This window comes from Cucurbita pepo, chromosome LG09 (genome assembly GCF_002806865.2).
Source record: "Cucurbita pepo subsp. pepo cultivar mu-cu-16 chromosome LG09, ASM280686v2, whole genome shotgun sequence".
Lineage (NCBI taxonomy): Eukaryota > Viridiplantae > Streptophyta > Magnoliopsida > Cucurbitales > Cucurbitaceae > Cucurbita > Cucurbita pepo.
Window position 1 is genome coordinate 983,586 of NC_036646.1, and position 13,332 is coordinate 996,917.

Sequence of the window (13,332 nt, forward strand, 5' to 3'; positions counted from 1 at the left end):
CTAGTGTCCTCCATGGCTCATCACATGGTGTCTGGCTTTGATACCACTATAACAGTTCAAGCCCACCGCTAGCAGATATTGTCCGCTTTAGCCTGTTACGTAATGTCGTCAGCCTCATGATTTCAAAACATGTTCACTAGGGAGAGTTTTCTACACCCTTATAAGCAATGTTTCGTTCCCCTCTCCAACCAACGTGGGATCTTAGGGTGCCTAGTGTCCTCACTAGCTCATCACATGATATCTAGCTCTGATACCACTATAACAATCCAAGCCTACCGCTAGCAAATATTGTTTATTTTAGCTCGTTACGTATCGCTGTCAGCCTCACAATTTTATAATGCATTTATTCATGTAGTCGTTGGTATAATTTAAATTATTATTGATAGATCTAGATCCATGATTATGATAGGCATAAGGGATTATTTGGGGGGACAAACTTGTGGGTCAAGCTTTATTGTGTAGACCTACATAGCTTTGTTTGCCTCTTTTTGCAATTGAAGATGCTTATGAAGTCAAACAAGTTTGGGTTTGATGACAACAAATCATGTCTCCTTACTTTAGGGATTCACCAAATTTAAGTAATACAACCAATGTCACTAAACATGACTTTACTTTATTTATTTGCTTTCACATTTATTCATATATACATATTCTTCTCCCAATATACACCCTACTTTTCTTTTCTAAACCCACAAAAATCTCGTACTAAAATTAAATAATCGTATAATTAAATTAGATCATTGCTTAATAGTTGTGTCGTTTATAACCAAGACTAACAAAGTTATGTGGTTAGAGGTGTACACGGGTTTGCTTAGAAAAAAATCTTTTGGACCAACCTGAAATTTCGTGTTGGTTGGGCTGTTAACCCGAGCGACAAGAATAGAGTTCACAACTCAACCCAACCCAACCCAACCCTCTCCCTATTATTCAGGTTGGGTTGGAATTGTCGAGTTGTTCTTTTACAGATATAAACCCTACTTCTCCACAATACAAGTTTCACTAACATAGTTATAAATTTCAAATATTCTTAATTTTCAAATAATGTAAGGTAAGGAAGATTTGGTTGTAACCCTATTTTCGAGTTGGTCGGCTTTACCTAACAAAAAAATGACAACCCGCAAACCGACCTGATAAGTTAAATTTTTCAAAAATTCAACTTATCCCAGGTAAATTAAAATATATATATATACCAATCCAACTTTTATGATTTGGGTTGAGTAATTGAGACAGTAAGATCTCACATCAGTTGAAGAAGAAAACAAAACATTTCTTACAAGAGTATGGAAACTTCTCCCTGACATACGTGTTTTAAAACCGTGAGGCTAACAAGGATACGCAAGGACAATATCTACTAGCAGTGGACTTGGCCTTTTATATAAGAATACACAACGAGTCAAAACGGATATATCTACTAGCGGTGGACTTGATCTCTTATATAAAGATACGCAACAAGTCAAAACGGGCAATATCTACTAGCGGTGGACTTGATCTCTTATATAAAGATACGTAACGAGTCAAAACGAGCAATATCTACTACTGGTGGACTTGATCTCTTATATAAGAATACGCAACGAGTCAAAACGAACAATATCTATTAACAGTGGACTTGGTCTCTTATATAAGGATACGCAACGAGTCAAAACAGACAATATCTACTAGTGGTGAACTTGGTTTCTTATATAAGGATACACAACGAGTCAAAACAGACAATATCTACTAACAGTGGACTTGGTCTCTTATATAAGGATACGCAACGAGTCAAAACGGACAATATCTACTAACAGTGGACTTGGTCTCTTATATAAGGATACGCAACGAGTCAAAACAGACAATATCTACTAACAGTGGACTTGGTCTCTTATATAAGGATACGCAACGAGTCAAAACGGACAATATCTACTAACAGTGGACTTGGTCTCTTATATAAGGATACGCAACGAGTCAAAACAGACAATATCTACTAACAGTGGACTTGGTCTCTTATATAAGGATACGCAACGAGTCAAAACGGACAATATCTACTAACAGTGGACTTGGTCTCTTATATAAGGATACGCAACGAGTCAAAACAGACAATATCTACTAACAGTGGACTTGGTCTCTTATATAAGGATACGCAACGAGTCAAAACGGACAATATCTACTAACAGTGGACTTGGTCTCTTATATAAGGATACGCAACGAGTCAAAACAGACAATATCTACTAACAGTGGACTTGGTCTCTTATATAAGGATACGCAACGAGTCAAAACAGACAATATCTACTAACAGTGGACTTGGTCTCTTATATAAGGATACGCAACGAGTCAAAACAGACAATATCTACTAACAGTGGACTTGGTCTCTTATATAAGGATACGCAACGAGTCAAAACGGACAATATCTACTAACAGTGGACTTGGTCTCTTATATAAGGATACGCAACGAGTCAAAACAGACAATAGCTACTAACAGTGGACTTGGTCTCTTATATAAGGATACGCAACGAGGCAAAACAGACAATATCTACTAACAGTGGACTTGGTCTCTTATATAAGAATACGCAACGAGTCAAAACGAACAATATCTACTAGCAGTAGACTTGATCTCTTATACAAATTAATCGAGTTCTCGAATTATTTAAACACGTATAGCTTCAATGTGAAGTGGTATAGTAAGATTAATTTAAGATTAAGAAAAGAAAGTATAATTAAAAGGTGGTATACGGTGAAGTTGGTTCTAAACCAATAGCTTTCTTCGTTTAGCAAAAGTTATTGAAGTTATAAAATTAATAATATATTAGCCTCCTTCTGACATAATCCCAGCAATGCCGTAATTACCAAGAACTTTGTTTTTTTTTTTTTTTTTTTTTTTTTTTTTTTTTTTTTTTTTTTTTTTTTTTTTTNATATATAAATATTTATTTAAATATCCCTAATTTTGAAATTAGGTTTTAATTATATTAATAATCAGGTAAGAAGCATGAATCTCCCCACCCCATCCTTGATTACATAAACATTAGCATTAAAAGAATGAGAGCAATAATCGAAGAACATGGGTTAATATTTAATTAAATTTAATTAATAATTTCTCGAATTAATATTTTTTTTTATTACGTATGGATCTTTCCAGTCTCCCTTCAACTTGTTTATTTTTTTAATTAACGAAATCATAATCATAATTAAATAAATAAATCGTGTCACGAATAATTAACATAGTTTATGTATATTTTAGCTGGCCTGCTTTTTTTTTTATTTAATTAAAAATTTCGTGTCTGTGTTTGTCTCTCTCTAAGGAACTCATATAATTTAATTGATAATTAAAAAAAAAAAAAAAAAAAAAAAAAAAAAAAAAAAAANCACGCATGCTGCCAATTGTCTTATTGCCCATGTGAATTAAACACTAATTTAATATTAAGTGCGTCATATTTGGATCTATTCACCTCCTTTTATTTTATTTTTTTGAAAAATTAAAAAATATAGATGGACTAAGTTATTATATTTTGTGTACTAAAATTTTTAAAAAATAAAAATTTATGGAATAAATACATAGAGGATGTAATAAATGCCTTATAAGATTAAAACTTAAATAATAATAATTATTATAATAATAATTATAAAGGTAAAAATAATAGTCTATTCTAATTTTTTTTTTTTTTTTAAACTATGAGTGAAAAAGAAAAAAGAAAAAAAAAAAAGGTAATGATGGGTTGTTTAAAGCATCAATAAATAAAAGAGACAAAATGAAAAAGAAAAAAAATAATAAATAGAGAGCATAAATGAATCCCGAAAAACAATGAGATTATATTTTTATCTCTAGCTCGGATACCATGTTAAGAACCAGAATCCACTTTGAGTACGAACGGGGACGTGGGATGGATTCCTCCACAATGGTATGATATTGTCCACTATAAGTATAAGCTCTCGTGGCTTTGCTTGAACTTTCCCTAAAAGACCTTGTACCAATAGAGATAGTATTCCTCACTTAGAACACATGATCTTCCACTAAATTAACGAAGGTGGGACTCAGTCCCAATAATCCTCAACAAAAGCCTCAGGTACCTGAAGCATTCTTCTCACTCTAATACTATGTTATAGGAACAATAGTACTCCACAATAGTATAATATTATCCACTTTGAGCATAAACTCGAGTGGTTTTACTTACTTTCTTAGTTAGTTTCGGTTTTGATTTGTTCGAAAAGTCTCGTACAAATAAAAATAATGTTAGTTACTTATCTCGAGGGTTGAGCGGAATCATATATTTGAATAAAGGGAGGAGTTTCCTAGGAAAAAAAATGAAATGGGTATGGCAAAATTGTGGTTAATGAAGAGTCAAAAACAGAGTAAGTACAGCTCCGAACAGAGTGCACCAATTTTCCATTGAACACACAGCTTGTCGTGTTGTTCATAGCTTAGAATTACAGGCTTTATATTAATGTCCAAATCCAAATCCAAATCCAAATCCCAAACTCGAAACAGAGACCCAATTAATTATATTAAAAGAAGAACAATGGAGTGAGTCCATCTGCAACTGGCCAACAACTCACGAGGCCCCCATTAACGCAAAGCTCCTCTTCTTTTCTCTCTCTATATAACCCCCTTCATACTCCTCTCTCTCTCCTCATCCTTTCTTTCCTCTCTCAACAATGGCCTCTAAACGCGACAGAGATGATGAACCCGCCGGAGCCGACGAGATCAACGAGCTTAAGCGCCAAAAATCCTACACCCAAATTCTCTCCCTTTTAGACGAAGATGAAGAGGAACCCATTCATGATTTATCCTCCATTATCACTACTCTCCAACAAGAAATCTCCTCGCCGTCGTCGCCTCAAAACACCGCCGACGCCGTGACCACCGCTACCCACGACTCTGTTTCTACCTCTTCCTCCTCTGCAACTTCTTCCGACTCTGTTAAAGAAACAGAGGAAGAAGGGGAAAGTGAGAGGGTTATGAGACATCTCCTCCAAGCTTCCGACGACGAGCTGGGGATTCCGGCCGGGGAATTCTTGGTCGGTGACGGCGTTAATGGTGTGCTGCCGTTCTGTGATGCGTTCTGGGAATTGGAAGATGAGGCTGCTAATTACTATACTCTGTTTCAATCCCAGCTGTTTATGTAGCCTTCAACCCTTCTCCATTTAATTCAATTATAGAAATATATTTAAAATGTTAGAATTTCAACACGAAAATTAAAAAATGTGTTCCAAGTTCATCATCGTCTCTGATCTCTGCGTCTGTAATGGAAGGAATTTGTGGAAGCCATTGTCGGAGAGCTTAGTTAGTTGATTGCAGGTGTTGATGGGGTTAGTGGTGATTAATTATTTCCACCCACTACTAATTTTAACAAATTTTAATTACTTTAATATTAAATTTATTTTTCATTTCAATAAGGTCTAATTAGTAATTTCCTTTTCTTTTTTCCCTGTCATATAATTTAATATTTGTCACGTCTCTCCATTAAATTGGATTTATTTTTTTTTTATTCCTCAAATTAACTTGGAAATTAAAATAATTGTAAGTATCTTTGACTGATTCCTCCACTTGCAATTTTTTTTTTTTTTTTTTTTTTTTAAATAAAAATATCCAATAGAAATGGGTTAAGATTATTGGAGATGTCCATTTCATTGGGACGTCACAAAATACGTTCTCCATCTTCATCTTCACCTCTTTTTTGTTCGGGTTCTTCACAAAAATTTTAAGGTGAAGTATTCTCAGAGCGAATGCACGAGGATCAAGTGTAAGATCCTGTGTCGGTTGGAGAGGGGAACGAAACATTATTTATAAGGGTGTGAAAACATTTACGTGGTAGATGCATTTTAAAACTGTGAGGCTAACTGTAAAATGTAACCGGCCAAAACAGACAATGTTTGCTAGCGGTGGTTTGGGTTGTTACAAATAGTATTAGAGCCAGACGTTGTGCCGTGTGACAACAAAGACACTAGGCCAAGGGGGTAGATTGTGAGGTCACGAGAGGGGAACATCATCCCCTTTAAGGGTGTGGAAACCTCTTTTATAAGAGTGTGGGAATCTCTCCCTAGTAAATACCTTTTAGAACCTTAAAGAGAAGCCGTTTAAGGGAAAGTCCAAAGAGGATATTGCTTGTGTTGTTACATTTGTGAGGTCCCATGTCGGTGAGAGAGGGGAACACACATTTCTTATAAGAGTGTAGGAACCTCTCCATGATAGACACGTTCTAGAACTTTAAAGGGAAAGCCCAAAAAGAACAGTATATGTTATCGATGGTTAAAGCTTTTACAAATTGTATTAGAGCCAATCACAGAACGGTGTGATGCATTGGTCGGAGTAAGGCTAAACCAATTTTCATAGTAGACGCGTTTTAAAATTTTAAAGGGAAGCCCTTGAAGAGAAAACCTAAAGAGGACATTTTCTGCTAACAGTGGGCTGGGCTGTCACAAATGATATTAAAGTCAAGTCACCGAACTTTGTGATGTACGGGTCAGAATATGGCTAAACTCTCTCCATAGTAGGCATGTTTGTCGTTGGATTGGTTAGAGTAGGGCTAAACTCTCTCTACAGTAGACATGTTTTAAAATTGTGAGTCTGACGACGATACATAATATGTCAAAATGAATAAATACTTGCTAGTGATTGGCTTAGGCTCGAGATCGGACGTGGGAAGGGGAAAATAGTGTTGTTTTTGCAAATAGGGGAAATATGATTACATTAAATATATAAAGAAAAAAAAGGAAAAAGGTGGTGGAGGAGGAGATCTGAATTGTTAAAGTAAATGAGGAGGGCAAGGGGCAGGGGCAGGGGCAGGGGCAATTATCAGGTGTGTGAGTGAGCACGGGAATGAGGTAGAGCAAAGAAATAATGTCCAGCCCTTTTCTTTTATTTTTTTAATGAAATAAAATATAATTTAGGGTTTGGGAGAATTTAAATTAATTAATATTAAAATGAGAGAGGAAATTAAGTGGCGGAGAAGGAAGGCGGGGGGGTAATAGGATAAGGATGTGGGGCCAACTCTTAAATCTCTATCTCTATTATAATATTATAAATAATAGTAATAATTAATAATAATGCATATTGTGACGTTAATGTCCAGTCTTCGTCACATATTTTCATGTCTGCCACTGCCCTCAACGGACCACCTCCCCTTTCCCTATATCTCTTTAATTTTATAAATTTTTAATTTTTTAATTTATTTAGTAAGGGTTATTTTTGTTGAAAAACTTTATAATCTAAAAATATCTAAGGTAACACTGAAAACGTCTTCCAATTATTATTATTATTATTATTTCATAAAATCATCTTTCTCCAAACCTATCACAAAAATCATACATTGCTTTCACAAACAAGTGGACAAGAATGTTTGGAAAACACATCTAAAAACAAACTTGAGCAGAATCTTATTCATTTGGAAACAAATAAACCATACAAATATAATATCCAAGTTTTGCCTATATTATCGTTTGTTCGGTCAACTTAATAGCCTCTTTCAACGTCACAATGAAGCTGACAGTTTCTTTTATCATTGATTATATATCTAAATGATTATAAGTTCATCAAGTTTATATCCAATTATTACAAGGCATATCCCAATATGATTTGGTTCACTATAGAACACCCTTATTCTTAAAAAAAAAAAATAAAAAAAACTCAAACAAAGAGGGCGAAGCAAATTCATTAAGTAGAAATAATGTTGAAAATTAAAAACTTAATAGAAGGGCCCCAAAGAGACAATCCAACCATTTAATTTCATTTCAAGTCCTTACCTTTACTAATTATTAAAACCGAAGGAAAAGTAAGGAAAAGACTAAAAGATTAGGTGCAAAATAATTTGGGTATCAAATAATTGGCACCAACAGAATTTATGTTATTGGGCCATTCAACCAAAGGATAAGTTCAATATTTTCATTATCATTACAACATATAATCATGAGACTTCAACAGATCACATAATCATCTTTTTGACCTTTCATTTCCCAATAAATCAAAGTGTTTCTTTATTTCAGTATCCCATCAAGACTTCTTGTTATTGACACATGCTATCCATCAAGGTCTAGATAAACTCATAATACCTTCAAATTTCAATCTATCTGTCATTTTGACATTCATGGTTTACTATATCTAAACTCATGACAGTCTAGGGCTTACAACTCACAAACACTTGCAGAGCTCCATGAGGAATATTAATACGCCAAGCAACCAGATTATGATCAAATCTACTCAATAAATTCATGATGCAGAGGAATTTTTAGTGAAGTCCTATCATGGCATAAAAAATGTGACAACAAAATCCAAAGAGAAGCTTGTCCAAAATTGAAAACTAGTGCCACCACCGGAGAACAATCAAGATCTCTAAATGAAAATTAATCAAAGCAAAACTTCTAGAAAACATAACATTTTCATCAACAGAGAAAGCTCAAGGTTAGCTGGAGAAGGAAACAGGACTTGAGGTTAATCTCAGATACCTGAGATCCTTGGCTAATCTTTTACCAACATCTCGGATTATGAGTTTACTCGATAACTCAATCCTCATCTTCTTCATCTCCATCTCCACCAGCAGCCTTCTTGGCAGCTGCCTTCTGGTTCCTTCTCTTCACTCTTCCAGGGCGACCACCTCCAAATGGACTAGTGAGAGAGAAGTCTATGTGCTTTTGAGAATCAACTCTCACCATGAAAGAAGGGATGTTAACCACCTGCCTCCCAACCCTAGAAAGACAGAATTGAATGAAATAATCAACAACATATGCTTCAAACGCTACATACATTTTAATAAGGAAGAGTAAAGAAGTAGCACAAAACAACACTAAACTTGTAATTTTGCATTCAGCAAATACCTAACACAATGTTAAGGCAACAAATACGATCTTACAAAATTGGTATAAATCAAGTGGTTTCGGAGTATTTTATATAGAGTACTACAAAGGAATGTTACTGCGATGCAACATCTAAAAAACTTAAGAGTGATGATAAAGCCATTCTACCTTATATGCTTTTGCCTGATGAGCACTCTCGCATGATGAATAGACTTCGCCATTCCAGACTTGAATACGAGGGTTTGAAGACGACGCTCAAGGAAATTCTCCACCGTAAGTGCCAAAACATAATCAAGCTTGTTTTGACTCTCATCCAGAAGTCCATACCTGTTCATCCTCCTAAGCAGAGCCTCTCCCTCAAAAATCCTACGCGGATTCTTTTCATCCAGAGTTAAAAGCATTCTTGCGTTATTACGGATTCGGCTCAATGCATATTGAACCCTCCATAGCTCCCTTTTACAACGAAGCCCATATTCACCTACAAGTTTAAGCTCGGCATCCAGACGCTCCTTCTCATAAGGACGTCGAGGTTTCTTGAACGTCTTTCCATCTACATAATGACAGAACCCACTATTCATCAACCATGGCTCTCAGCAACCGCGCCAAGAAATCGGCATTATGTAAAACAACATTTTATAATAATAATAATGCAAAAGCCACTGTGTCATATTCTGATCTACATAAAATAAACTGAACAAAATTTTGAAAGAAACAAAATGGAGCATAGAAGATTGTCAAGCATTCATGAATTTAAAGCCTAGGAATTTGAGTCTCCATGATTTCTAATCCAACCCCCATGGCATCCCACCAACCATACGGTTCCTTAAGTTCCAGCTAACCTAAGATTAACCAGGTGGCGTAACATGCGCGAAACACAACCAGAAGAAAAGCACCAAAGATAGAAGATCCAAACCTTAAGTGCATTAAAATGAAGCATATGAATATGTATTGCAGATGTTCGAAGGCTCTAGACAATGAATATACAATCCCATAAAGTTATTGAATTTAAGCATACTCACAGTTCCTGTAGAAAGAGACGTGCACCATGTCTTCTTCTCCGCTCCGGCTTCAGTCCTCGCCGCGATCTCGATCGGAAACCCTAAAACACGAAAACGAAGAGCGCCGTAATGGAGGGAGGTTTTGTGGTGAATTTATATGAGACTTTAAAACTCCTCGCTTAATGATGCGAACCTGGGCCTGCGCCCTAGCCGAAGCTCTGGGCAGAGCACGTGATGGGCCAACTAACATATGGGCTTTCCAGTGAGCCCATTATTGGTTTGTTTGGGCCTTACCACGTGATGGGCCCACTAACATATGGGCTCATGAGCCCATTAGGGGTTTGTTTGGGCCTTTTGAGTATCTAATCACGTGCTGTAACCCACTCTTCCAATTGCAATGTTATATATATATATATAATTTTAATTTTTATGTCATTATTATATAATTTGTTATTACTTTTATTTCTAATAAATGATCTCTTAATTAATAATATATATTTTAATTAATGAAATTATAATAAGATTAACAAATTATACATATAGACGCCACACATACATTTCCTATTTAAACGAAGAATGAGAGATAAATTAGGAGAGATTTTTGCGTTACATAATTGGGCCCGGGACTGGACGTGATTAGATTCCTCATTCTCGTCCCTGACCAATTTATTGACTCTATTAAATATGATATTTGGAGAATATATTTTAATAATTAATTATTGAGTATCTTATATATCAGTTAATATTTTTTTTATTGTGGGAATTATTAGTAGTATATTTTATCTCAGATTTGATTAGCAATATATTTTATCTTATATACAAGATTTAGTTAGTTATATATTTTTTCTCTGGGTATTAGTTGATAATTTGTATCCTATTTAAACAGTTATAATCAGAATATCAGACTTTCAATCCCAATTCTATTTCTATTTTTCATTTTAACACAAAAGTATTCAGACTTTCGATCCCAATTCTATTTCTATTTTTCATTCTTAACATACTCGGAGCGAGTAAGCCTTCAAGTTCAAATGGGCTTTATGTTTTCAGGTTTCTTCAATGAATTCAAGTCTTCAAGTTCAAGTTACAACGAGTTTAATGTCTCATGGAGATGGGGATGAGTCCCCGTCCCGATGACATTTCTATTATGAATCGAATCTTTATAGTTTTTGAGAGTAAAGTAATGAAAATGAGATCAATACTGAGCTAGAATTGGGGACATGATCTTGCAAGTTCATAAAGTTATGCATAAACCATCCTCTTACACATCATCCATCAGCGAGTTACAAGTACACAATTCAATCAATATACGTAATCATCATCGAATATCATGTAATTGTTGTTCCTCCTCGGCCTATCTCTTTCAGCCTGCTGCTAATTTGGCAAACAAATCACGTGTCAGGATCAAACTCCATTGGTAATATGTTAAGTAAATGCATGAACAAACCTTGTGCATAAGCCTTTCAAAAGCTTCAGTTCCATGTTGTTCCATGTACTTCTCAGCTGCAGTTAAAACATCATCTGGGGCACTGAAAATTTCTTTGGCCTTTTGAGGGATATACCATAGCGTCGAAGTTTGTGGGTTCATATAGTATGGCCTAATGAAGTTCTTGTAAACGTGGGCTGCTCCATTGAAGTGTGGTAGCACCAACCAGCTCATTATTATCAGCTTCACGTATGGCCAAACCGCAACCCTGGAACAAGAATCAACCTGTTAGGAACCATGACTCTTCGTAACGGTATGATATTGTCTATTTTGAACTTAAGCGTTCATTGCTTTGTTTTGGACTTCCCCAAAAGGCCTCGTACCAATGGAGACGTAGTTTTTACTTATAAACCCATGATTATTTTCTAAATTAGCTATTGTGGGACTCTCTCCCAACAATTCTCCTCTCGAACAAAGTACACTAAAGAGCCTCTCCTGAGGCTTATGGTGGAGCCCTCGAACAGCCTCCCCTTAATTGAGACTTGACTCCTTCTCTGGAGTTTTCGAAAAAAGTACACTATAGAGCCTCTCCTGAGGCCTATGAGAGGCTCTATATTGTAGCCCTCGAACAGCCTCCCTTTCATCGAGGCTTGACTCCTTCTCTAAAGTTCTCGAACAAAATACACAATTTGTTCGACACTTGAGTCACTTTTGACTACACGTTCAAGGCTCACAACTTCTGTGAGATCCCACATTAGTTGGGGAGGAGTACGAAACATCCTTTATAAGGGTGTGAAAACCTCTCACTACCAAACACATTTTAAAAACCTTGAGCGGAAGCCGAAAAGAGAAAATCCAAAGAGAACAATATTTGCTAGTGGTGGGTTTGGGTCGTTACAACTTCTTTGTTCGACATTTGAGGATTCTATTGACATATGAGTAAGTTAATGGCATGACTCTGATACCATGTTAGAAATCACAGATCTCCACAATGGCATGATATTGTCCATTTTGAGCATAAGCTCTCGTGGCTTTACATTGAGCTTCTCCAAAACACATCATACCAACAGAGATGTATTACTTATAAAACTCATGATCATTTCCTAAATTAGTCAACGTGAGACTCCCTCCCAACAATCTTAACAGAGCCAGCCTACTGCCTACTTACACTTCTAAAACTTTGGCAAACGTGAGCTCGAAGAGAGTCATGAGTGAGTACAAAACCCAGTAAGTGAGCCATTGCTGGTCGTCCACAATTGACTTCGTCTCGATAGCCTTGATCGAAGCGTAACTATTATCAAACAAAAACAATCCATTGTAGCTGTGAATTCAAATAAGGTTAATACAAAGTTACAAACCCATTGGTGACTTACAGTGGATACACCAGACAAACCACTGGCCTGCAAAGTTGAAAGCCAGAGATCAAAACAAGTTAAAGAAAGGGCAAATTTTGAAAGCAATGGAAGGAAGTAGAAGGATTACAGAGCAAGAACATCGAAGTTGTTGGCCACAACTTGAAGAAAGTTCCCCGAACCCATGACCTGCAAAATTGAAACTAGGTTTGTTTGGTGTGGAAGAAAAGGGTGTGGAAATAAAGGGGAGGCTGATGGATAGAGAAAGGCGTAGGAGTAAAGTTTGTCAAAAAGGTGTTTTTGACAGTAGGGCTAATTGTCCGAGAATTATGGTACACGAGAAAAGAGGCACCGATTTTCAGTGGGTGCGCCAACATACACTCTTACCACTCACCCATTGGCTTTCAAGTTCGTGACAATATCATATCATTGCAGTGGTTCGATTCGTTGTTCTATCTATTTAATTGGTTTGATAGTTTAGTTGGTGAATAAATGCTTGTTTTTATCTACGACAATTTGAGAGCAATATGGAAATATCTTTGTTTGGTCAATAGTCAACGAGATTTAGTGATGAAAAATATGTGGTGACGATGATACTAAATATACGTAAGCGAGTATCAAATCGATAGGATGACACTGATTAGGGCATAAAAATGATAGGTGAAGTATAGTAATAGCTTATAAAGTTAATATTTTTACGAAAGAATCACTTAGATATGATATAAAATGGGTTTTGTTCTATCGTTGATCATAGATTTTTTATGAACAATACGAATTGAAGTTTGAAGAATGGGAAGAAGT

At 35.8% G+C, this 13,332-nt stretch overlaps 3 protein-coding genes across 4 annotated transcripts; 1 reads left to right on the forward strand and 2 right to left on the reverse strand.

Moving 5' to 3' along the window:
• The first annotated feature begins 4,446 nt into the window (after positions 1-4,446).
• On the forward strand, positions 4,447-5,338 carry LOC111801526. Its single transcript, XM_023685547.1, has one exon. It carries the CDS (start codon positions 4,625-4,627, stop codon positions 5,093-5,095), a length of 471 nt encoding a protein of 156 aa, XP_023541315.1. The 5' UTR covers positions 4,447-4,624; the 3' UTR covers positions 5,096-5,338.
• Positions 5,339-8,152: 2,814 nt separating this feature from the next.
• LOC111801527 (40S ribosomal protein S9-2) lies at positions 8,153-9,905 on the reverse strand. The gene is made up of 3 exons (XM_023685548.1): positions 9,778-9,905; positions 8,927-9,308; positions 8,153-8,651 (listed from the first exon to the last, which is right to left on the reverse strand). Exons 1-3 carry the CDS (start codon positions 9,803-9,805, stop codon positions 8,468-8,470), a joined length of 594 nt encoding a protein of 197 aa, XP_023541316.1. The 5' UTR covers positions 9,806-9,905; the 3' UTR covers positions 8,153-8,467.
• A 1,069-nt stretch (positions 9,906-10,974) lies between these two features.
• On the reverse strand, positions 10,975-12,861 carry LOC111802362 (HVA22-like protein c). 2 transcript variants are annotated; one of them, XM_023686696.1, is made up of 5 exons: positions 12,662-12,861; positions 12,553-12,579; positions 12,348-12,470; positions 11,201-11,447; positions 10,975-11,127 (listed from the first exon to the last, which is right to left on the reverse strand). In XM_023686696.1, the coding sequence occupies exons 1-5, from the start codon at positions 12,715-12,717 to the stop codon at positions 11,056-11,058; spliced, it is 525 nt and encodes a 174-aa protein (XP_023542464.1). In that variant the 5' UTR covers positions 12,718-12,861; the 3' UTR covers positions 10,975-11,055. The 2 variants fall into 2 exon arrangements, with proteins under 2 accessions (XP_023542464.1, XP_023542465.1); XM_023686697.1 differs by having other exon boundaries at positions 10,975-11,124; positions 12,662-12,858.
• Positions 12,862-13,332: the final 471 nt, after the last annotated feature.